At 47.3% G+C, this 25,707-nt stretch overlaps 2 protein-coding genes and 1 long non-coding RNA gene across 7 annotated transcripts in view; 1 reads left to right on the top strand and 2 right to left on the bottom strand.

Annotated features, from left to right (window-relative positions):
* Positions 1–2,293, bottom strand: part of TMEM201 (transmembrane protein 201) — a 44,793-nt gene extending 42,500 nt beyond the window's left edge. For 2 of the 3 annotated variants that reach the window (XM_019493840.2, XM_059716524.1), the window contains exon 1: positions 1,883–2,293. In XM_019493840.2, the coding sequence (XP_019349385.1) occupies positions 1,883–2,278 (396 nt within the window). In that variant the 5' untranslated portion in view covers positions 2,279–2,293. The remainder of the gene's footprint in view (positions 1–1,882) is intronic. The other variant, XM_006276315.4, reaches the window with a different exon arrangement.
* LOC109284703 (uncharacterized) lies at positions 1,591–24,530 on the top strand. Of its 3 annotated transcripts, XR_009456319.1 has the most exons (4): positions 1,591–1,775; positions 3,196–3,322; positions 15,095–15,240; positions 23,319–24,530. It is a non-coding gene; the product is annotated as an uncharacterized LOC109284703 (long non-coding RNA). The 3 variants fall into 3 exon arrangements; XR_009456318.1 differs by lacking the exon at positions 3,196–3,322 and having other exon boundaries at positions 1,599–1,775; XR_002092259.2 differs by lacking the exon at positions 1,591–1,775 and having other exon boundaries at positions 2,590–3,322.
* SLC25A33 (solute carrier family 25 member 33) overlaps positions 12,092–25,707 on the bottom strand; it is a 30,971-nt gene continuing 17,355 nt past the window's right edge. The window contains exons 3-7 of the mRNA XM_006276316.4: positions 21,740–21,817; positions 20,011–20,111; positions 16,500–16,566; positions 14,535–14,815; positions 12,092–12,726 (exon numbers count right to left, since the gene is read on the bottom strand). Of these exons, the coding sequence (XP_006276378.1) occupies positions 12,524–12,726; positions 14,535–14,815; positions 16,500–16,566; positions 20,011–20,111; positions 21,740–21,817 (730 nt within the window). The 3' untranslated portion in view covers positions 12,092–12,523. The remainder of the gene's footprint in view (positions 12,727–14,534; positions 14,816–16,499; positions 16,567–20,010; positions 20,112–21,739; positions 21,818–25,707) is intronic.

Raw genomic sequence — 25,707 nt, 5'->3', positions numbered from 1 at the left:
GGTTAAAATGGTGTAAAAGTAGTGAAACATTTGTGTTTCGACAAGCCTGGCAGTTGTCCTAATTGATGCTCTATTTATTTATGTAAAAGTGCAAGCTGAGGAAGTGCCAAAGTAACCACTAACAATGCAACAACACCACAACCCCGCAAACAAACAGCAATCAAGATCAGTTTCTGAAAACATTTATAGCAGGATGATCATTTTCCAGTACAGAAGGGGCTTAAAAATGTAACATTCTTTGGATTCCGGCGGCAGCCCATCTGACGCACGTAAACAAGAGCGGTTCAATCCGCTGCCTTCAAAGTCACGCTGGTCCAACCAGCCCCACACAAGCCCTGCCTGTTTTCCAGAAGACGGCTAGAGGCTTTTTAGTGTTCCTTTGCTGTCCTCAACACACAACAGAAATGCCAGGCCGCTGTACATACAGCAGTATTCACTTTAATCCACTGGAAAGGCAAGTGGTTTAGAATATGCCTGAATTATTCCACTTCTGCTTGGCACTGAAAAGCGAGTGAACCACGTTTCGCATCCCACCCTTTGGGATCCCTTTTACTCCAGCAAAACTCCTTACAGGTCACAGGATTGCCCATGTCTGCTGTTGCACATTGCAAATGCATCCTGCGAGATGCACGCTGTTTACATGAGGTTACAGTTATGCTATTTCTAAGCTTTTCAATTTAAAATTTGATTCCCCCTTTGTCCCATACTAACCTCGACTCCTCCTGATACTCAGGACCGTAAAAAACACATGCAAAGAAAAAGCCTGAAGTGTGGGAAAAAAAAACCCCCAACACTCCTATTTCTTTAGGCTGCTATGATGCCAGTCATCAAAAATAACCAAGATCTATACATATACATTTACCTCTGCTTGTCATCCAAAGTTTTGATACGGCTCACAGCACAGGCACCTCCACAGCAGAGTACCATGCTGGCATTGCATTTATCCATTACCATGCCATTTCACTGCAGGAATTGCACCCCTCCCCCAACACCCAACCAAGTAAAAGACTATTAAAAAAAAAATAATAATAATAATATTAATAATGTTTTCTCTCTATTCCCACAACAAATTATGCACCGTTCTGCTTTTCCTGAGCACGCTGGAAAATTCACTCTGGAGGGCGAAACAAAAACCTCTCTCCAGACTGACTGGGGGAGAGAGCTTTTAGAGTACAGCCAGCCAATAGCGCCCGGCACCAGAATATGCCCCAGAGAGAAGACAGGCACTTCCAGTTTTATTTATTAAGGTAGTGCCATTAATAGCTAAGTGCTTGATGTTGTCTGCTGGAGCAGGAGACAGGAAACAATTTAGGAGAGATGGAGAGGGATCACAGGCTGTTTCTGGTGATTTCCCTGCAACTAAGGGCTCCTGGGTAGCTCAGGGGTTTTGCTTGCATTAGAGCACGGGTTTCTAAGCGGATACTCGGGTTGGCCTTCCCTTTTTCCCCGGGGAAGCCTTATAACCCAGGAGCCGATGGGGGTCTCTCGGTGCCACGGCCCCAGGCGGGAGGCGCCCTGCTCCCCACCCGCCCGCTGCGCCTCCCCTGCTCCCCCAGCCATTGTCTGCCCTTCCTGCCGCAGGCAGCGCTTCCTACCCGGGCCGCCCGTGCTCATTTCGCAGGGGGCGGCCCCGACAGGAGCGAGGCGGGCTCCGGAGCCTCCCGTGCTCCGCTCCGAGCTGGAGTCGGCACGAGCCCTCCCCGTCCTTTGTACAGCGGGATCCGAGCGAGCGCGGAGGAACCTCCCAGCCCGCCTCATACAAAGCGGGAAGGCAGGTAACGCGCTCCCCGGGGCTGCCGGCCCCTCCCAGCAGCGTGGGCCGTCACTACCGCCATCCGCCTCATGGACGGCTCGGTTCCCCTTCCCCGAGAGGCCTCCTTACCTCCGCGCGATCTTGTAGAGCAGCAGCCCGGCGCCCACGGTGACCCCCACCCCCCCGGCCAGGCCGGCGGCGGGGCAGGCGGCCAGCAGCGCGCCGACTCCCTCCATGCTGCGGCCCGTGGAGCGCTGCGCGGCCCGTGGAACGTTGAGCCGCGGCCCGTGGAACGCTGAGGGCCGCCGTGGAACGCCGAGTTGCGGCCCGCGGAGCGTCGCGTAGCAGCGCGCCGAGCCCGGCCCGGCCCGGCCCGTCTCCCCCGCTGACCTTCTCCGCCGCGCTTTGTAAGCGGCGCCGAGCCGCCCCTTGACACAGCAGAGCCCCCGTCGCTCGGCCAATCAGCAGCCGCCCGAGTGGGTGGGATGGGGCTCGGGAGGAGGGAGAAGCCTGAATGTGACTCATTTTTTCGCAGGCCGCGGGCTTTGGCTTCTGCAGAGGCTTGAAGCGTGGAGGTGGGAGTAGGAGTGTAAAAGGGGGGACGGCAGAAGGGGGGGGATGTAGCGTGAAAGGCCAAAATCGTGCCAGGCGGGGCTGTGAATCAGCGCCACGGGGTGATTCAGCCGTGCAGGGACAGGAATGAAAGGAGCAAGGAGAAGGGGATCGCGCGGGTCAGAAGCAGCACGGATCGGACGTGAAATGCAGCGGGGGCGGCGGGGGAGACATCACCAAAATCGTGCTGCGCGGGGGTGGGCGAGGCACGTTTGGGGCGGACAGACACGCTTCGGGGACTCGGGTCCTGGCAAAGCCAATCCAGAGTCCTCCCCTGGGCTCCAAACTAGGGGGAGGGCCCTCCCGAGCCTGGGAAAACGGACCAGCCGCTCTTTTTTTTTAACTGGGCGGTTTGACTCTTCACCAGAGCCCAGGCTGGACTGTAAACAGCACAGCCTGAGCCCACCTCCCGGGCCTGCAAAGCCCAGGGCTGGTAGGGGTTTGGGATGGGCAAAAGGAGTCTTAGCTCAGCAGGAAGTTTTGAAGCGAGTTTGGGAGCAAAATGACGTGAGGATGTCTGACAAATTTACCTGACACACAGATTATTTTTGGGTCCTGCGTTGGGCGGCTGAAAGGCTGTTTGAAGCATATGGCACCCCCAGAGGCAGTCACTACGTGTGGGCATCGCAGAGGGCTTTACGGCTGGGAGAATTAAGATGCTGCTGCTACAAGCTTCCCTCTTCTGCAACCCAGGTTGCTCTTGTTCGTCACTGGATAGAGGGGTGCTATGCCCTTAGCTCTAAGGAGAGGCAATTCAACAGGGCAAGGCTGTGCGGGATGGAGAGCAAGACTATATTTAAGTAGAAATGCCCGTTTGTTTTATGCATCAGCTTTGGGGCACTCATACTGCGCCCACTTATCAGAGGACCCGAGTACTAACGACTTGCATGGCAGTCAGATGGAAGTCCAGCTACTGAGCACATTCTGAAAATCCAGATCATGCCATCTCAAAACCAGGTATCTAAAAATGACACCTGCTTAAAACAGACAGATAGACTCTAATCTACATTCTTTTAAGACATTTCAAATCTAGGTACCCCGAACCAACAGCTGTTACACCCACATACCCACAACCCTCCATCCCTGCCCCTCTCCAGTCCTTGCCCTGACCTTCGAGGTTGGCATTTACCCAGTTTTTAGGACTATTATAATTAAAGCTGCTTCCCTTTGAGTGCTTATTACAAATGAAGCTGGACTCTAGAGAAAACAGCAGGCTGGCACTCGTAATGGAGCAAAGGAAACCAACAGAAGGTGAAGTAAATAAGGGATATGACTTTCCAAAGTAGGAGGAAATCAAATGTCATTGCTCAGAGGAAAAGAAAATAATAAATGAGGAAGCTTTAGGCAGAGGAGGAGAGGAGGCGTTAATAAAGATTAGGGCTAATGCACGAGACAACTTAGTGGAATTCATTTATACTGCACTGCCCTGTAGAAATCCTCTCTGGAGTTTAACACAGGCAGGAATGAGGGAAGGGGGAGAAGGGAGGGTTATTTCAACTTTCTGCTACAGAAGTTTTGCCGGTCACTTTAGAGTCTATAGTTAGATGGTGTCAGCTAAAATCGACCAGAAAGCAGTAACAGGCCTCTGCTGAGAGTGAGTCACGTTGCTTTTCGACTTGTTTGGAAGCTGCCCCTTAGGAAAACCAATGCTTGCAGGTATACAAACCACAGCTCAAGCAGAGGAGTTCCAGTGATTCCTAAGGCAAAGATGCTGCTGGTTATCTGAAGATAGTAAGTGGGGTGGGGGAAAAGGGTGACAGCCCTCTGCCAATTTGTACCATTGCTCCCTAGGTTAACAGTGCAGCAGCAGAAGCTTAGCTGCTCAACAATTAGGTGGTAGGAAGCTAGCTGTGGGGTAGGACCCAGAGAGTCCTAATGAACGGATCTGTGTCGGCCTGGCGAGAAGTGGGCAGCGGTGTCCCACAGGGGTCTGTGCATGGTCCAGGGCTTTTCAACATCTTTATCAATGATTTGGATGGGATGAAGAGCTCACTAGCCAAGTTCGCGGATGACACCAAGTTATGGGGGAGTGTGGTCACACTGGAAGACAGGTTGCAGATACAGGCGGACCTGGACAGGTGGGCAGATCAGAACCAGAGGAAGTCCAACATTGAGAGGTGTAAAGTGGAGGGCTGTGTGAAGCTTCAGGTGCTGATTCGATTCAGAGGAAATTTGGCTTGATTCGGTGGCCGAATCTTTGAATCCGAATTGAATCGGGACCAATTTAAAGGTCCGAATCGATTCAAAGCTCTCCGAATAGATTCAGAAGATTTGGAGAGCTTCTGTGAGTTGGGCAGTCCTCACTTGCTGCTGCAGGGAGCTGGACCTGGATTCCATACTGGAGCGGGGGAGGGGGGGGAGCATGGGGGGGGACCCCTGGCAGGCTCCAACCCTTGCCCACTCCCCCCCATGGCTGCTCTGCCCTGCCCTGCCCTGCCCAGCCTAGCTCCTGGCCCTTAAAAAACAAAACAAAAAATCCCTGCACTCACCTGCTGCTGCAGTGGCCTCACGGGGCTTGTGCAGAGCCCCCCATGCAGCACAGGGCAGTGGGGGGCAGCGGGGATCGCCTCCTGCCTGGCAGGAGCTGGTGAGTCCAGGATTTTTTTTTTCTAAAGGGCCAGGAGCTGGGACAGGCAGGGGTCGGGGGACTTGTGGCAGAGCCCCCCCCCCCGTAGCATGGGGCAGTGGGGATAACTCCCCCCCACCCCACAATGGGCAGGAACTGGTGAGTTGAGGCTTTTTTTTTTCTTCAAAGATCTGGGAGCTGGGGCAGGCAGGGCAGCCATTGAGAGCAGGTGGGGGATGGGGCTTGTGTGATTCAGAGATTTGACTGATTCAGTAGCAGCTGAATCTCTGAATCAGATTTGGCCAAATCGATTTGGGACAGTGATTCAAATCACTGAATCAAATCACTGTCCCCCGAATCAGCCGAATCCAAATCCAAAGTGAATATTAGCTGCTTTGCACAGGCCTAGTAAAGCGCTCCATCTGGGGATGAACAATCCCCAAAATACCTATAGGCTTGGTGGCGCCTTATGGATTAGCACCATGACTGAAACAGACCTGGGGTAATAATTAGGCCTGTACAAAGTGGCTAGTATTCGCTTTGGATTCGGCTGATTCGGGGGACAGTGATTTGATTCGGTGATGCGAATCACTGTCCCCATTTGATTTGGTGAACTCTGATTTGGAGATTCTGCTGCCACCAAATCTCTGAATCGGCCAGGCCAGGCCCATCCCCTGCCCCTCTCCCAGCCTAGCAATGGCTGCCCTGCCCACCCCAGCTCTTGGCACCTGGGGGAAAAAAAGCCCCAACTCAGTGGGTGCTGCCCGGTGTGGGGCAATCCCTGCTGCCCCACGCTGCGTGGGGACCTCTGCACGAGCCCCCCGACCTCCCCTCGCTCTCAGCCCCTCCACAGGTGCCCCGCCCAGGCCAGCTCCGGCCCTTTAAGAAAAAAAAAACCTGAGAAAACCCCCAGACTCACTGCTCCTGCTGGCTGGGGGCAATCCCCGATGCCCCCCATTGCCCTGTGCCATGTGGGGGGCTCTGCATGAGCCCCCGAGGCCACAGCAGGAGCGGTAAGTCCCAGGGCTTTTCTTGGTTTTTTTTTTTTCTTAAAAGGGCCAGAGCTGGCCCAGGCAGGGTATCTGTGGTGGGGCTGGGGGAGTGGGGTTGGAGGGCTCATGCAGAGCCCCCCCATGCTGCATGGGGCAGTGGGGGGCAGCAGGGATCACCCCCCACCCAGCAGCACCAGGAGGGCACCAGGGCTTTTTAAAAAAAAACTCTGGGAGCTGGGGCGGGTGGGGGCAGCCATTGGGGGGGAGGAGGGGGGTTGGGCAGGCTGGCAGGGGTACCCCCATGGTCCCCTCTCCCAGCCCCCCCTCCCCCAGTACTTACCAGCTTGGAGCCCAGCTGCTGTTCCCTGCTGCAGCCACTGGGGACTGCCCAAATAATCAAAGTGCTCTGAATCTTTTTTGAAGATTTGGAGAGCTTTGAATCGATTCGGACCTTTAAATTGATCCCGATTTGATTCGGATTCAGCCACCAAATTGGGCCGAATCTCCTTCAAATCGAATCACCACCCAAAGCTTTGCAGTAATAATAGACCATTGTATGAACATGAGCCATCAATGCGATGCTGTATCCAGCAGGGCAAACAATACTCTGGTATGCATCAACCGATGCATCTCAAGCAAAACCAAGGAAGTGATTGTTCCACTTTACTTAGCATTGGTGAGACTGCAGCTGGAGTACAGGAAGTTCTCGACTTAAGACGTTTCTAGTTACAACGAATGGCACTTATGATGTTTATAAATTGACACCCTGTTTCGACTTTCTGAGGCTTGATTTCATGCCATGCCATGCCAGCGAACAAGTTCGCTGCAGCACTCATCTCCCTGGAGGACATCTGTCCAAACTTCCTTGGATACTTTCCTTAAGAAAGCAGACAAGACTCCAGAAAAACCTGCTCCAGCCACAAACCCTTCAAAAAGTCCAGCAAAGTCGCCTCAAAGAAGTCCTTTCGAATCAATATGATTGCTATTTACAATATAAATGCATTCATGTAGCTGTATTACTCATCTATAATTCATTGAGTACAAAATTCTGGGTTATTTTTGGTGAAAACAGGGAATTGGGCCTTGGTTCAGGAATCAATCCCCCATTTATAACATTGCTTCTGTGGGAAAATCGGTTCCAAGTTATGATGTTTCCACTTAAGATGCCGTTGTCAGGAATCAATTGTGTTGCAAGTCCGAGGATTGCCTCTACTGCATCCAGTTCTGGGCACTGCACTTCAACAAGGATGTGGAAAAGCTAGAGAGAGTCCAGAGAAGAGCCTCCCGTATGATCGGAGACTTGCATGGCAGGCCATATGAGGAAGGACCGAGGGACTTGGGTCTCTTCAGCCTAAAAAAGAGAAGGCTGAGAGGGGACTTGGTAGCAGCTTAGGGAATACATCAAGGGCTCGGCAAACAACTGTTCACCAAGGCACCCTTGGGGAAAACCAAGAGTAATGGCCACAAACTCCTGGAAGACTGTTTCAGGCTTAACACTAGGAAAAACTTCCCAGTTATGGTGTCCAGACTGTGGAATAAACTCCCTCCAGTGGTGGTACAATCACCTATCCTGGACATCTTCAAGAGGAGACCGGATAGTCACCTTGTTGGGGTCACCTCACCCCACCTGTCTTTCCTGCCTAGTGCAGCAGGGGGCTGGACCCGATGATCTTGTGAGGTCCCTTCCAGCCCCTTACAATCTATGCATCTATGAAGTCAGTTAAAAAGGAGGAGGATGGCACACCGGTTTTTGCCATCACATTCTTAGATGCTAAAACTGACCGCAAAGTAATTATTAAAATATTTCTACTACTTCTCTTCATAGTAGCTGTACTTTTGAATCCTGCATTTTGGCTCTGAATGTCCTGACTACTTCTCCAAGTTGAAATTTCAAAGTTGTAATACATAGCATATTAGTGATCTGCCACTACTGTAAAAGGGATTTTTGCCCAGTCTACTTGAAAGTGCTTAAGACAATGTTTCATTTAATTTCATTCATCTATCCTTTGCCTTTCCTATTTAGATAAGACAGCTTCTTCTCCCAAAAGATTACAATATATCTGTATGGTCTGGCACAGGCTTGTCCAATATACGGCCTGCGGGCTACCACGTGGCCCACCAAGCCATTTTAACTGGCCTGCCGACCTGTGGGCCCCAGCTGGCAGCGAGGGGAGGGGAGCTGCTTACCCCCGCGGGGCCCGGGGGAGCAGCCGCTGGCAGTGCCGGCCCGCGCCTGCCTCCTCACCCCCCGCTTCAAGCCAGCCCGGCTGCCCTGCCCTGCCCCACAGCAATGCAGCGCCTGCTCCCCCGGGGCAGTCTCCCCACGGGCACCGTGGCTCTCCAGGCCTGGCCGCCCGCGTGCGAGGCCCCAACGGGGCTGCTTCTCACGTGCTGCTGGGGACGGGAGGAGGTCGGCTGGGTCTGCACTGGCCAGCAGAAGCGGCGGCAGAGCCGCGTGCCACTCGGGATGGGATGAGCCTGCACCAGTCAGTCCCAAGCAGCACATGGCTCCACCGCCACTTCTGCTGGCCGGTGCAGACCCGGCCGGCCTCCTCCCGTCCCCAGCAGCACACGGGAAGCCGGCTTCAGCTGCGTGCTGCTTTTTCTGGCTAGTGCTGACCCAGTTCTGCCCAGGCAGGTGCTGCAGCACCATGTCAACCCAGGCATGCATGCCATGTCAACCAGCACCATGTCAACCCCTGCAACTTCATTGGTGTCAAAGGTCACGTGACATCACATCCTGATACGATACTACTCCTGTGATGTCTTTGAATATGGCTTGCCGGCCCATTGGGTGATAAAAAGTTCGTGATCTGGCCCCATATTCAAAAACATTGGACACCCCTGGTCTAGCACAAGAGACTTATCTTGGTGTGGGTGTGGGTCTAGGTCAGGGGTGTGCAATTATTTTGGGCAGAGGGCCACTTACTGAGTTTTGGCAAGCCATCGAGGGCTGCATGACAGGCAGCCAAGGGCAGATATTAATTTTCTAAATTTTTTAGGGGCCCTGCAGGCTGGATAGAATGGCCTGGTGGGCCGCATTTTGCCCGCCCCTGGTCTACGTGTTAGTATAATACAAATAAGTATCAAAATAACCAGTCAGTACTGTAGCAAGGGAGTGATGAATGGGGTGACTGCCCCACATGCCAATGTAAAGGGGCACCAACAGGCGAGCTGAGAGTTGATATTTTGTTATAAATATTTCAAAAAATTTTGGCTGATGTGGCCAATAATGTGCTGATAAATGCTGCATTCATGCATGCAGCCACAGCATGCACAGGGCCAGCCCAGAAGCTTGGAGAGCAGCATCCCGCTGGTAAGTCTGTTGGCGAGGGGGGGAAGGGTGTGTAGGGGGCAGATTGAGGTCCCCCCGAGAAGAAGGAGGGGAGCTGGGACTGGGGCAGGGTGCAGGACAGAGCCTTTAGTGGCTTATCCAGAGCGGTGTGGGGAGGGGGTGGCTCCCACCACCATGTGCACCCCCAGGCAAGCATGGGGGGTGTATGCGCCCCAGATCTGTACATGGGGCGAGGGCGGACTGCTGCTGTGGGCTTGCCCCAGGCGCTAAGCTTCCTTGCTACAGCACTGTAACCAATAGGAGACAATCATAACGGCTACATTACATTTATCTTCTCATCTGTACATTATAAAGGTTAATTTGGATTAGAATTAACAGCATTCAGGGCTACCCAAAAGCTAAACAAGCAGCTCAAACCACTGTAGGAATTAAATATTTCTAATTTCTACATTAGATTAAACTTTGATTTAATCTCGCACTATGAGCAAATCTTGGCCCCATTGAAGCCAATTACATCTTAACTAGTGATGTCATGACTTGAAACGTGAAAAACAAAGAACCCAGAAGGGAAGATGATTAGGAAAAGTGACTACTCATATATTCATTGCTCAGCAGCACGAAGGATAAAAATGGAAAAGGGGGGAAAAAAATCTATCCCATTAACTATTTCCAGTCCTTTCCTTTGGTAATAGAGTTGGGCCCAGAACTAAGCTTACAGAAGTAGAATACAGAGTATGAAGCTACTTGTAATTAAGTCTTCAGGGCAGTAGGGTCTTATCATTTTTAGTGAACTTTTAAAAGCTCAGTGCAAGGGTAGGAAATGTAAATTATACACTGATGTCAATCAGCTCTCATTATCATACATTCAATCTGAATCAAATTAAGACTACATTTTCTCAAGGTTGGCATTAAAAACCCCCACATATAGTGGTGTTTGCATGTTTAACTGCAAAAAAACAAACAAACCATAAATAAAGGCATTTGCTCAAGTCTTGGGCTTTTCCCACAAATTACTTAGTTCTCTTTTTCTAAAATGAAGAGACGCCAGCAGCCCAGACAGACAGTTAACCAAAACTGTACAAGTGAACCAGGGCACATTTAGAAACAGGAACACAATTTGAGAAAGCAGATCCCAGGCACATGCTTGGTTGCTGCTGCTTCCGCTTCAAATCTCATTCTTTTTTCAAAATCCAAAGCAGCATTGCATGGCAAGTAACAGTTGAATCTCACAGAAGAAAAGAAAAGAGCATAAAAGCCTACTTTACAAAGTTATGTCAGTTTTCCTCAATTAACAGTTTCCTGTTTATTTTAAATTAATGTTAACTTTCTTCCCAGTGATTATTTTTGATCTTTCCCTATATGGTGATGCTTCTATGGGTCTAAATGCTTCACCTTGTTCACTCGTCTTCTATGGGGCCTGAAGTTGTATTTGACAGTTTTCAAATTGGCATTTTGCTCTAGAAACAGTATGGCTCAGTAATTAGATGCAACTTTCACATTTATTCTCATTTAATTCCATCTGCTTTTAAGAAGTTAATAACCTTACTCACTAATAGACTTTTCCAGTCAATTTGCAACACCCTCAGGTCTGGCTGGTTTGTCTGCTGTTTGCTTCCTGGGTGAAGACAGAGATGGCTGTAAACACTCGTTTGTGCCCAAGAATCCAACACCTGCTGAAGTGATGAGAAGCTTATTGTTCAGTTCAGCTCCAGAAAGCCTGAAGTTGATCTCTCTAACACTACAGCATTTGTCCCAGCTGTCAAAGCAAATGACACTAGCAAGTTGGAGAGCATAGCATAGCCAAACAAAGCAAACTCCAACCCCCTGAATTTAAGTCTCAAAATATCTTCACAGAAACACTCAGCATGTGTATGTACACGTAGCATCTAAACGACGGAGTGCTACTGCACTACAAATAGAAAACTTTAACTAAAAGCACATTACAATAGCTAGGAAAGGTCTGATCATTTGATTTAGCTAGGATAACTGATTTAGAATCGAGTGGCAGGAGCTGCAGGAACCAACGGGGGTTAGCTTGTGATGAAAGATGACCCGAGTGTTAGGGAAGAAGATTCATTTGATGTGGCTCCTTTGGGGCAGAAAACAGATTACCTGAACATACTTACATGAAGTGTGGGCAAAGACCTGTCCCATAGATTGCTTGGAGTAGCAGATCTGTCTTTTTCCACTGAATTTTAGATAATTTCCTTGCTTGGTTTTATCCAAGTTTTACTTATTCCAGTGAGGTAGCAAGTATGAGGAGGTAAAATGTGCACGTTCTTGTTTCGGATCACAGCTCTGCTGTTCTCCAGGAGCATATTAAGAAATATTTATTGTTCAAAATGAATTACTTCTCTGATACCACTGTAGGGCTCTGGAGATAAATTCCCATTTTGCAGAACTTGGGGACCAGTTTCCCCAAGCCATTCAGATCCAAGAGTTAAGACACAAAAACCCCAAGCCACTGGAAATGAGGAGAATAGCAGAAATAATTTCTCCAGGTACTCATTATGTGGCTTTCCACTATATCTTTAAGTTTATTCCAGGATAGCTACTCTGCTTTACCTTTACAGGGATGTTTCCAATGCAGTGGCTTTCCCAAGACATGCTGGACTGAATAGTTTATATCAGTAAAGTTGCATATTACACAGCTGTTGCACTTTGTTCATTTTGAAAGTTCACATGGTGATGATTACTACGCTATACCTTGCATTAGCTTTGAAATGCAATGAAAGATATTGGGGGCACCAGGCAACTACACCATTGGAAAAAAATAATAATAATAAATAAAAAAAAAATAAAAATATATATATATATATATATATATATATATATATATATATTTTGTTGACACCAGCAGTAGGAGGCCTGAGTTTCAGAGTCCAAATTAGTTCTTCTGCTTTAATACAGTTTTAATTAACATAAGTCCAACAGATATCTTGATAGTATAGGTACATTCCTTAATTCACATATGGCTGTACTTAAAGACAAGGACAAACATATAATTAAATTAAGGACAAACATATAAGTAAATTAAATAGTGTGATTTAATTTAGTAGCTGTTTAAATTCTGAATCATGTTTTAAGTTAAAAAAAAAAGTTATAATTAACTATTAACGTTAATGAGTCAAAACCTTCCAGAAAGCATGAATCCAAAAGGAAAATGTCCAGCAGGTGAACAAGAACTCGTTTCTTTTCTCCATCACCAACATCTGCATCAGTCTCTTAAATAGCTATTTGTTCAATGAAAAATTCCTCTGCACAGTCTGTCAGTGTTTACTTTCTAGACAATGCTTCTTGGCCTGCTACTCATCACGGTCTTCTAACAAGTACACAATTAACTCATAGGTGGACAACACAATGGCTGTGTTTGGTATCTGCCTGATGAGCTGGGCAAAAAGTCCTCTGTAGAAGGCAAGGTAGCCTTCCTCACGTGCTACCAGACGGGCCGTCTGAAAGAAAGTCTTGTATTTTGTGCCTTCCTCTCGCAGCCGTGTCCGTATGACCTCTGGGGAAAAATGAAAGAGAGCCCTAGGTTAGCGTCTCAGATCCTCCTGCCTAGAAACAAGGAAAGAGGTCTCTAGCACAGGGCAACCAAAACCTTGGTTCATCCTGGACCAGCGAGCTGCCAGACAGATGAACTGCTCTCTTATATCTACACATCCTGAGGTTTTGCGTGACGCTCCCATTAGCCAAGACTGGAAATTAAAACTGGGTTCCCGACTTTCACGTAAATACAAACTGCAGAAAACAGAGACAGTCTCCTCACTAGGACAGCTACAGAGCCAAACGCACTGTTGGGGTGTGTATGAGCCATCCTCAAATGGCAGCATGGGGTCATCTCTCATCCGCTGAACTTTAGGGCGTCAGCAAGCAGCACATGTATCATGTTGGCTTCTGTGCAGGTGGGCTTAGGAAGGGCATCAGATTCTGCATCATATGATCCATTCGATTTTATTTGCTGGGATGCATACAGCTTGGGATGAGAAGCTTTAGGAATTCATATATTCTTTAAATTAAATTGAATCCAACTAGGCTGCTGCAAAAACCAGGCTTTTTTGGACACGGCGCTTCAGATTTTTTCCCCTGTGCTGATACATCTGCACACTAATTGGCATGTGACTCAGGTGTGTAATGAAAGTCCAAAACAGTCTGTCCAGCTGCAATGCAAGTCTGGTCAAATCTGTTCGCAAGTTTTGGCCAAGAATGGCATCCAACAAAGCCAGTGTCAAAACCTCACGGAGATGTGTCATGTAGTTGCACCCATTAAACAAGGTACTAAGGACATTTAAAAAGGAAGAGGAAAGTCTGGATTAATTTAAATTACTTTTTCACTAAAACTGAATTAACTGATGAATCAGGCTTCTTGTTACCCCTGCTCATCCTGATTTGTGATGTGATCTGCTGCTTAATGGGAGAATATGAAGCATTCAGAGGGTAACATTTGAGGGGGGGCATTTTTTTCAATGGCACTTACAGGCAGAGAATTTAAGCTGTGATAACAGCCAGCATCTCAAACACTGGGTCCAAAAGAATGGACAGGGAAGGAAGAAAGATGGCCTACAGATGCGCCGGGAATTAGACTCACTTTCCCATGAAGTTCCATAGAATAAAGAAATACTGCTCAACAGAAAAGAGGCAGTCCTCTCAGCGGCATTTTTATAGCCAGCCTCTGTGCAGTGGTTGTTTCCAGGTCCCTCCTCTGCCACCCATTATGTTCTTATGGGCCAGCCCACCAGCTTTGCCTCATATAAATCCCTACTGAGCTGCCAACAGGAGGCAGAATCACATTAGTGTGTGTGGGGGTGGTGGTGGGGAAGCCCTGCATAATCTAAAATGTACCATGTTATGCCTCAGCCCCTTCTCCCTCTTTTGTGGGTTGTTCTCATTATCATCTTGCACATGAAACCAGACCATAAGCTCTCTGGGATAGGAACCTTAGCCTATTTGTTCTGAAAAGTACTTAGCTCACATCTAGGTGCCGTATAAAGATTGGAGGATCTGATTAATATGAAATACAAGCTTCTGCTGCAAAGAGCGGTGAGGATGTTGCTAGATGAGGCACCGTGTGCAGAACAGAAGGTGGGGGGGGGGAACAGGCAGCAAACTTCTTTTAGGAAGCCTTGTTATTTAACGAACAAAGAGCAATGGGAACACCAAAGAGCTCAGTGTAGATGCATTCAGAGTAAGGTGCATCTCTAGACAACGAGGGTGTCTTCTGAAGTTAATAACATTACAGCATTGCTGCCCATCAGTTGGCACAGACCAGAGGCAACACACATACTACTCAACTGGTAAATGGAAAGGATAACGTACCATGTGGATAAGCAATACACGAGGCACTGCCCTTAGAAACTGCAGCAGCAAACATCAGTCCAAAAAAGTTTGTGGAGCTCCTCTCAGTCCCATTAGCAGAAGGAGGTAGCTGGGCATTCTTCAGACGCTTCTTTAAGCTTTCATAAATAGCAAAGCAGATAATGGTTTCGGAAATACCAGCATAGGAGGCAGTGAGGCCTCTGTAAAAGCCACGGATGCCTTCTGTCCGGTAAACGTATCTAGCACACTGCAGAGCATTCGTGGGCTTGGAACCCCTGACTCTAAAAAGCAAAATAAAATAAAATTAGAACAAAATAAAACATTTGGGTTCAAACTTCATATGGAAATGCTGCAAGCGATAAATAACCCAGGAGGAACAAGAAGGGCTTGCTAAGTGTAACTGCAAGAATCTAGGACTGCTTTGCAGAGACTTCAATGGCTCTTTCATTGTTGTTGGCATTGTAGTCACATTTCGAAGGCCAGGAGTAGGACTGCAATGCTAACTTGGCTTGGCTTGGCTTTTCCAATCAGTTGATACATGCTTGTGCTAATCTTTTCAGGTCGGCCTGGCTACTCTGTTATACTGCTTCAGCGATCTAAATGCTTACCATGGTGGAAGCACTGCTGTAAAGTGAACCAGCAATTTCCTTCCAGTCCAACTTAAGCCAGAGACAATGGCCTCCTACAGGAGAAATGACCCTTCAGGGTAAGTGGCAGCATTCAATTCAAAGGAGCCACCTAGTGATTTGCTGGACTTAGTCTTTATAAATAATTTATAAGATCTACAAGCCAGTGGTCATTTTCATTTTCAATAATTTCTTGGTAGCTGCTGGGATCCTTTTTATCTCACCCACCTGACCTGAGACAGGACAGGGGGAAAGCTGCCTTTCTAAAGACATATTAACATAGATTCATAGATGTAGGGTTGGAAGGGACCTTGCAGATCTTCTAGTCCGACCCCCGGCCCTGGAGAGAAAACTGGGCTCAAATGACCCCAGCTAGGTAATCATCAAGCCTCCTCTTAAAGACCCCCAAGGTAGGAGCCAGCACCACTTCCCTTGGAAGCAAAACTACTTAATTATTGGCATTTAGGAAAAAAAAATCCCCCAAAAACATTTGCCTGTTCTCAGTGTAGATAGTGGCCAGTTATTGTGGATCTTAAATTACTGCAGTATACGAACCAACTGTTAAACCCATGTCTGTAGGATCTCAAGCCAGTGTTACTCTCTGTATTGCCTAAGTGGACTTTAGTCCTAGCCTTTTCTAAACTGAACCCAGCAGGGAACCTCTTTGATACTCAATATGGCCTCCATTCCAATCGTATACAAGCGCTAGTCAATGCTTTTATCTTCTTAATGTCCCTTTGATGTAGGAAAGATTTTACAGGTGGAAACCAAAGCATGCCAAAGTCGCACAGTCTGGGCTAATGTTAGGACCTGAACATAAGAACTGCCATTTACTGGGTCAGACTGTAGGTCCATCTTGCCTAGGATCCTGCGTCACACGGTGGCAGAGAGCGGATGCTGAATGGGTGAGCGAACAGGATCTGAGCAGATTTTTTCCGCTGTTCCTCTCCCACTTGCAACATCTACCATTTAGGGTCTAGGAAGTTCTGGTTCAGAGACTGTACCTCTAACTCCCGTGCTCAATAACTATCGATGACCCTTTCCTCCAAAAACGTCCGATCCCTTTTTTAATCTGGCTACGCTGTCAGCTTCCACAACGTCTTCTGAGTCTCAAGCTAGGACCCACTGGGTAGTAGTAGTGACCCTTGTCAAATTAAAGTGCAACACTGACAAGTTGAAGCTGTACCCTAGTCAGCTAGAAGGCCAGTGCCTTAAAGGCTGTGGTGGTTGAATTGGGTAGGAAGAGCTTCATTATGGCCTCATGGATGGAAGAAGCAAATATATATTTTGGAGCCTCCCATAAATAGTGTCAGCCAGTTTCTCTCAATCAGTTGCTTACTTCCGTTCCAGCTGCATTCTGGTCTTTACCATCCATATAGGGTTCATCATGGTATTTGTGACAAAAGCTTAAAGACAGAAAGAAAATACAGTTTCATGAAGTGTGTGCAGTGGCTTCAGTAACTAGGCAAATATTAAGTTTTAATGCTACCCAGTCCCAGTTGGCAGGTTTCAATGAAGAGGTTCAAAACAAGAAGTGCAGGTGGGTAAGTCTGGAACCATGGCACTGCCACAGGACTTTGCCATAGTAACCTTCAGAGGTATTTGCTCTGTTCACTTCAGGTACTACAGCGACGGGTGCTTCAGAGAATCTCATGTACCCAGGCTGCTGTAAACAGCCATTTGCAAGATTTAATATTTACCAACTGGTTTTAGAATAATTTATTAACTTCTCTTTTACTGAACTGAAATCCATGGGCAAACCATCCCCAGGGGACAGTTCATGACTCTAGGTGGTGCTGTTGGGCCATCTCATTAACTAAATCCACTCTAATTAAGGGTTATTTTAGAATGGCTTTTAAATGGGCATTTTGGCAACTTAAATTGGAGAGAGCTGATGGAGTTGTCTTGCAGTAATGTTCCCACAATAGTAAGCTAAGTTCCCCAGACTGACAAAAAAAGAAACTCAAACCAATAGTTTGTCTAAAAAACACTTTAGTTGAAGGTTTGTTCATTTCCACTTTTGTCATCATTTGGAGGAGCATTATTGTGCTATTTCTCTTTTGAATTTGAAAATTACCAGTAATGCCAACTGTTGGGAAAACATTGCGAGAATTGGGATTTTTAAGTCAAAATAACTCCAACTCACGATCTCCTGATCAGACCCTCAGATCTCTGGATTTTCCCAGCTGGTTAGTCTGTGGAGGGGAAGTGGTGGTGGGGAAAGAGACTGAGGCCCCCATGCTGAGGGAGGCAGAGGGGCAGGAACAGGCCCTGGGGCTGGGGCAAGATGTCCAGAGGCATCGGGGGTGGGGGGAAGGGGGAAGTTCCTTGCAGCAGTGTGCACCCCTGGGGGAGACATGGGGGGCACGTGCCCCCTGTAAGCCAAGGCAGGCTGCCCGCTGTGGGCTCAGGGGACTGTGCCCCGCTGCTTTTGCCCCAGGAGCTCACCTGTGTGACACCAGTGTGCTTCCTGCCACCGGGTGGGCAGGCAACATGCCACGGGGCCAGCATGCCCCATGTCAGCTGCCCACCCAGCAGGCAGCAATGGCTTGCACGGCTGAGCTTCCAGGGCAAAAGCAGGAGGGCACAGAGCCCCAGCTTACAGTGGGCAGCCTGCCTCTGCCCCCCACCCATGCATCTCCTGGGGGGGGTGCGCTGCTGCAGGGAGCGGCCCCGCCCCCCCCAAATCCCCTCTGGATGACCTGCCTCAGTCCCAGGGCCCTGCTCACCCCAGCCCTTGCTCCAGCCCCACTTCCTCCCTCACTGTGGGGGCCTTGATTTCCTCCCTTCCCTCTCCTACCCAGCCCTTTCCCCTCCGCTTATCAGCTGGGTGCTGTCTTTGTCTCTGTGTTTGCTCCTCACTCCCAAGCCACAGCCCCTCCACCCCTGATCTACAGCACCTTGCATCCTCCCAGGGTGAGTGGGGACCCCCTGCTCCCCAGGCTTCAAACCCCACACCCCCCCCCAGAGCCCCCCACACCTTCACAAAGAACCCCCACCGCCCCACTTCAAAACCAGCATGTCATGATTTACATGCCAATCTCTTGATTTTTTGACACGGTGGGGTTGGCAATACTGAATTACCAACTTGAAAGAGAATGTACACAACTTTAAAGAATAATTTTCAGTTAGGATATGGTTCTTTCACAAGCCAGGCAAATATACATGCTGCATGAGATCAAGGGAATGCTGTTTTTTTTTAAGTTAACAGCTTGCTTCCTTCTAGTTTCTCAGTCAATAAACCTTTACCCCTGGTAAATATCCATGGAAGCAGTTTTGCTCCACAAAAGGATAAGGCACCAACACTCCACTGCTGGTCATCACTCAATAACTGCAGTACTTATTCTACAGATACTTTTAACACTGAGATTTTACAAAGGAGTCCAAAACGTTATCTGTACACAGGCTGTACAACTTTAACTACTGCAGTATCATTCAAGTGGTCTGTCCTCCCTTTGCCCCATGTGTGGACTGTTTCATCAGCACAGTGTACCTACCTTCACCATTATAAAGTCTATCTGCTTTGGCATATTGGCATGCAGACTAACGTCATATGTCAGTAGAAGTGGTTTGTTAAAAATGTAAAAGTATGACTGTCCCCTATGCAACAGTTATGCTGGCACAAACAAAACCAACCGCACACAACCAACCTATGTGTAGGTTGTGACTGAGGAATTGCGTCTCTTGCTCCGACTGAATCACCTTTAGGCACGTTAAAAAATCTCAGCCTCGGTGCCTTGTTCTGCAGGGTGACTCTTACATCCAGCAGGATTCAAAACTGATCACAATCCCCAGCCTCCCACAGGGTTATGCCAACAGTTAAGCATCTCTCTACTGAAGCTGACTGCGTGCACACAAACCTACACAGGCATCTGCTTGGTGTGTTCTGGAGTTTTATTTGTTCCCCCTCTCCAAAGCATTGGAGGGACTTTTTGAAAATGTACTAGTCACAGCTTCCCACAGCCAAGTTACATAACTGGGGCGTGTAACACAGATTTATAATAAATTCCTTCCTGTTTGCACTGATACTAAGTTGCATAAGAGGGGAGCTGCAAAACTGCCAGATGTAAGAAAAGACGCTCTACAGAACATCACTTTTTTAGCTGTGCAGAAGGAGTATATTCCTTACAAATCCCGGGGTAAGCTTGGGTATATACAAATCCAGGGGTGAGCTTGCCAAGTCGCCTCCTATCTCCCTGTTTTGAAGAGAACTGAAAATTCTCAGTTCAACAGCTTTTATTTTTAACCATGCCTTGTACTTTGTTTCCTGAACTCAGTCACCTCTCTTGCTCTCAGGCTTTTATGGGGGTCATTTGCTGGGCACGTTTCTTAGAAAGACTCGCTTTCTTGACTCCCAGCAATGAATTCTTATGTTTGCCCATGCAGGGAGCTCAAGTGTGTATTTTCAGAAAGAGCCAATGATTTGTGCACATTAACACAAAGCTTCTCTCTCACTGCACCACGGTAGTGTGCAGTGGGCCAATCAGATAGGGCTACATTATTCTGGGCACCATAGAGACAGAGAAAACCCTCTTCTGCTTTCCAATTCACTGCACAATTTGCTTGAGGGGTGAGGATGGGGAAATGTATTTGCTGCAGCCCACAACAGCAGCTATACTGTACAGGGGAATGGCATGGTGGGCTCTGCAATAATGAAGGGCAGTCTCACATATACAATTATTTTATCTCTCCCTCTGAAGAGGTTCCTGGAACAGAGTGCAAATGAGGGGTGGGAGGGCTGCGATCCCAGCTGGACAGTATGATCGACAGAGTTAGCCCACTACAGGAGGAAGGCTGGGTAGCTCAAAACCACTGCAAAACAGCGAGGGAGATGAACAGCTATTACCTACCTGCAGAGCCTGCTGAGCAAATGTGCACAATGTTGCTGTTGGGCACCAAAATGCCATTGAATCGCTCCTTGGCTTTGGAGTAGCATGCAAAGTAGATAGCCCTGTGCAAGAAAAAGGAAAATTTCATATAGAGGGTCTCTCTAAACATTCAACTCCGACTAGCGCTTCTTCCCACAGTGTAAAAACAAGGTCTCTCTCAGAAGTGGCCTGGCCAATTTTTTTTGATCTAGAAAAACTCAGACTTAGACTGTACCAGCCTCCAATGGGATGTTTGCATTCATAGCTAGAGAGCAAAATGTTTCCCTTTTAAAACAACCCAAAACAGGAGGTAGCATAGTCTGGTGGACAGGACACAAGACTGAAGAGCGGGGTCGCTGGGTTCTAATCCTGGCTCTGCCACTAACACCTAGGGGCCTGTACTCTCTCTTTCAAAGAGCTGGGCAAGTTCCTTGTTCTTTTAAATGCATCTGCCAGAGAAAAAAGAGGTGATGTTACCCACCCGCCACTATCTTTCCACCTCCCCTGCTGAAGCTGCGCCACCTACAACAGCCTCATGTTTAGGACGCTCCCCTGGAGGGTGGGAGGTGTCACTTTGAATCCCTTCAAGCAGCATCTCCTACATCTCTGGCAGGAGCTCTAACCACTATTGTATCAGGCACAGTGTCACGTCTTGTTCCTCCGCAACAGCAGCCCCTGCATTTGCCCGCATGTGTTAGGCATGATCCAAGAACACCAGGAGACGACTGCCAACTTTCTGGCTCCGAACTGGGCTTAGGAGCGAGAATGGGGCTGAGCCCTGGAACAGTTCTCTGCATTTACAATAGCAAACTCTGGGAACCTTCAGTGTCAAAACGTGAGGCACCTACCTGTAAGGCCCTTTTTCTGGATCTGACCTGTAGTTTTTCACAAGAGCGCTAGATCACTTTACAGAAGTACTAATAAAATTATTACTCAGCTTTTCTGCACTCACAAACTTCTCAATTTATGACCAGTTCCCCAAGTCATCCTTTCTAACAAGCTGTATATACAATCTGCTTTCCTTTTTAAAATAAACTAACTTGCTAGTACTAACTGAAATCCATTCCTTTATGCAATAGTCCACCATTCCCAAGCTCCCTCTCTGCTTGTCTCTGTCTTGTAGCTAATGAAAAGCAAATATCAAGAGGAGCAGCTTGGATACATATCTAAGAAATATTTTTTTTGAAACCAATAAAACTGCCATAGAAAGCCTGGTGGATTCTTAGGTGCAGTAAACAGACATAAAAAGCATATGAAGGTGTTCTCTTGCCTTCTATAAATCTGTACCTTAAAATGTGCTACAGTAGTATTAAACAGTAATATACAACCCATTTTTGAGTTGTGTAACACAAAAAGAATGGCTCAATATATACACAAGATTTATTTTTCACTTACATATCACTTTTTCCTCCATTGATCTGCAACTGCTTTACAAAGAGGAGTAGCCCCTATTTACAAATCGGATAATGAAGGTAGAAGAGTTAAAGAACCTGTCCATAGTCATTTAATCTGTGACAGGCCTGCTAGACAGAGGCCTACAGTTATCTTATCCCTGGTCAACAGTTAATTCTTTAAGTGAGCTATAACCAAACCTAGTTTAATAAGAACCTTGTAAACATCTTCACTGTGATTTTGAACACAGAACAGTGCTTGTGACAGCCTTAAAATATGCCTTTTTATGTTTATTGTTGAGCAATTTAAAGATCTTTACCTTGATGGTGCAACTCCAACCAAGTTTGGACCCAATCCTCGGAAAAGTGACCTTGGTCCTTCTTTTTCCAGAATTGACCTACAAAAAACAATACATGGGTTTTAAAATAAATAAATAAAATCAACAACCCTCTATTCTGGCAGACAATAAGCAGTGAGAAATCATAAGTACACTGGTAAGTGTTAAAAATGAACCCACTGGCTGTCAGGCTATGTACCTTAGTTGAAAGCTACGTGACTCTCAGTCTCTTCTTACATATTAAAAAGTAGGCTATTGCAACAGAACACTAAGGACACTGCAGACAAGTCTGTATCTGTGTCATGAACACGGGGTGCTACTTCAATCATGTGAAAGCTATTGGGAAATGGGTTATTAGAAAGTCAACAGAGACTGCAAGATAAGTCAGTACTGAAAGACAAAGGCATCTGGCATTTTTTGTAACACCGCTGTTCCTTCAGAAATCTGCTTTCAAGGTAGGGTAGAGGGAAAAGGCATTATTACTCGAGAGCTGCACATGTGTGCGGTTGAGAGACATTCCTAACAGATGTCCATCCTCCAATGACTCACTGGTCATGGCTAAGCAATGCAGGAGGCTGTCTGTCCTACTCTGTCTAATAATGGGATGGAGGGTGAGCGATGGACCCCTTCCTACTTGCAAACTGTTAACGCTGCCACTTCTCCAGTGCAGCCAGGCAGCAATATATTCTCTTCTCTGAGCGGAAGCAATGGGCAGAAACAAACTATTCACTGTGAGGCCGTTAGGGGCAGATGTGTGACAGCATTACAACAGCAGTAGGAATCTATTCATTCCTCTTCCAAAGAGTGCATGATACTCCTGTGATGTAGCTGGAACTCCAATCCTGACTACCCAAAAGACAAGAGAGTCACTGGTTTGTGGGGCCTGAGACTACCTTAAAAATTAAGTCCCCCTTGCCTCTTTGCCTTCAGCTGTCTGAGCCTTGAAGTTATAATGGGGTCACATTTTCAAGCTTTTCACCACAAGTATAAGGACTTTTTGTAATGTAAATCTTAGCTTTAAATTAATCATTAGACTCCAGGACCTGGAGCATTAAGGACAAGAACAAGGGACAGCAGGCAGCAATGCAGTCACTATACTGCTGTCAGTCCAAAGCCAGAGTTAAATTGCCTTTTTTATCTTCTAAGACCAAATTTCAGGCATCAATTTCATGGAGATGAAATGGTTTAGATCTGTTCCAAGGGCATCTGCCAATTTTTGGTCAATACCTTGGTACAGAACATCACTACTGGAGAGTCAGACTCTGTGCAAGAATCCTTAATATTGCAGGAGAGAGATATATTTAAAAAGACAAAACAACGGTTGACTATTAGTTGGTGTCCCTGTACCAGGTTTTGTGTACCAAAGAAAGGCCACCCTTGAGTGCCACAGAAAGTCACTGTGGATTTCAAGTAGGCTGGCCTGCAAGGCCCTCCTATTCAAGCCAGCCCCATCACGTGAAAAACATGCAAGGAAGTTCAAATAGCTCTTGCTGCCAGGGACAGTTCACATGCACCTGTCTTTTTGGTTCAAGTGTCCCCCCCCTTTTTTTTTTCCCCCCAGAGTTTTGTTTTCCAGGTCATTAACACTTCTGGCACCGTTTGCTACAGAATCCATAAACAAGCTCATTAGACAGAGGAGAGATGCAGCAGCTTCTGAAACACATCCCCAGAGCGGAGCAGAGCACAGCATACTGTGTAAACTCCCAGGTCGAGTGTCTCCAAGGAGACAGATCCAGTGACTGCTTGTTCTTTGTCGCTTAATAGTCACGACTCGGGCTTCCAGCTGAGGTGACTCATCAGAATCTTAAATGGATTATGCACAAAACAGCATGTCCTTCTGGGAGTGTTTTCCATTCTGCAGGCAGGATTTATTTGCTCTTTTTTGGGTATCCATTTTCTTTTTAGCCTTGACACAATCAGTGTTTTCATAGCCAACATGCTCAGCTTCCCAAGAGACATTTTACAGACAGGCCTCTGGAAGCATGGTAAGGAAACAAGCAGTCCTTAATGCCACTTAAGGTACCTTGTTCACATCCACTGCTCACCTGTTTGCGGCAAGAGGGACAGAAGGGCAAAAAGATCTATTCATCCTACCAGCTTTCTTTAAAGGTTTCAAAATTCACAACAGCAGGGAAGTGGCACCAGAAACACTATCTACCCTGCAACTATACTGACCATCACAAGAAGCAAAGGGTATGATCATGTTGAAAGATCCCCTGCCCCCCCCAGCCATCTGGAAAAGGCAGGTGGGAAGTTCGACAAATTCCAGAGTTTGAGCAATTGCTGAAATGAAACGAGATCAAATGAACCAAGATTGCTACTGCTGAGTTTAAGTAGTCGATAATATGGATGTCACAAGCCTTGGCCTGGTTCTACCCAGTTCCCTATCATTCAAAAAAAAAATTAGAAAAGGAGATGGGTGTACAGAGCTGGGTACACTGGGGGAACTTTACTGAGCTTCCTTTTTGTCACAGTCACAGAGAAAGGTCCAGGATGGAGTCAGATGAGGCTGAAATGGACCAATATATTCCAGTTACCTAGACTGAGCACTGTGCACTTCTTTCACTCCATTCTGATAATAAAAAGAGTTGTAAAGAGGTTTGTTTGCCAAGGGAAGAGTATCCTTTGCCAAGGGAAGCCGAGTCCTTGTGTGACTTGAGCTACAGAGTTCCGCGCAGATTTTCCATTGCTCCTGTACTGTTATTATATAACAACCTTCACCAGGCAATCTGCCAGACTTATTGGAATTACATAAATCAGCTGTTTTGCTGTCTCATGTTTTCTTTGGTGTATGTAACATCTGTAGGAAGCAGGGCATTCCTGTACCAAACCAAGGGGCACTTGGGATAGAAGTAAACAATGTTCAGTCCGCGTGACATCTGGATCATATTTTTACTTAGCGGGAGCCTCAGAATATCTCAGCAGGGGCCAGGGCCCCAGGGTTATCAGATAAGGTAACCAATGCTCCTAGCCTGGGAAACGCTGGTTTCTCTTTGAACCAATCTTCTATCGATTAAACACATATCATGAAAAGACTGGTAGGAGCAGCAGCGACTGCAGTCCGATTCACAGAAGAGGCTTCTGATGAGCACTGCAAGTTGTCCGCAGATACACAGGCCATGTCTAGACAGCAATGTATTCAGCACCATCAAATACTCCATGCCACCTGAAGCAGGAGCAGTAGAGCCACATCTACATGGCACTGATGGTGGTCTAACTAGTACTGCCACACTGCTGTGCATTCATATTCCCCACCCCGCCGACACACACACACACAGATCAAGGGTACCACTGCTAGACATAGCAAATGTGCGGTCCAGACAAGGACATGGAGGGGCTCAAAGGTCCAGCTGAGTACTCACACAGGAGTGGTAGATAATACATACTGGCTCAAAATGAGCATTGGCAGCAGAGTGGGCTTTTCATTAAGTCAGGCACAGCAGAGCAAGGAGAAATAAAGCATTCCGAGCCCCTGATGCTATTGTGTTTTGTAGTCAAACTGCTATTGTGAAAGCTGAGTCTCCTTCCTCTTCCTCCTCCTCCCATACATGTTCCAGTTGAGGATTGTCACAACAGGACCTCTTCAGAATAAAAGTGCAAAAGAGCCCCATTTACCAGCGCCCCCTCAATACCAGAAAGAGTTCAAACTCCATAAAATCAGACAGAGAAGGGCTATTCCCATGGCCAACTACAGAGGGATGATGCCGTCAGTTGGAACCCACTGCCTGATTTCTTTTTCTTGAACTGAAATTAAGTCTCATTTAGTTTGCAGTGAACACCTGGGAACCTGAGAAGTAGGACAGTCACAAATCACATGGCAAATGCAGAAGCCAAGAAAAGTGGGCTGCATATTTAACCTGGATTAACAGGACTAAGAGTCCAGTGTTTCCAGGAGGCTGGGAACAGGACACCTTACCAGCCAGAGCCAGGGGGAAAGTTGCTGACTCTGC

This window comes from Alligator mississippiensis, chromosome 13 (assembly GCF_030867095.1).
Source record: "Alligator mississippiensis isolate rAllMis1 chromosome 13, rAllMis1, whole genome shotgun sequence".
Lineage (NCBI taxonomy): Eukaryota > Metazoa > Chordata > Crocodylia > Alligatoridae > Alligator > Alligator mississippiensis.
Note: the sequence above shows the minus strand (reverse complement) of the source record. Positions and strands in the feature narration are given on the sequence as shown.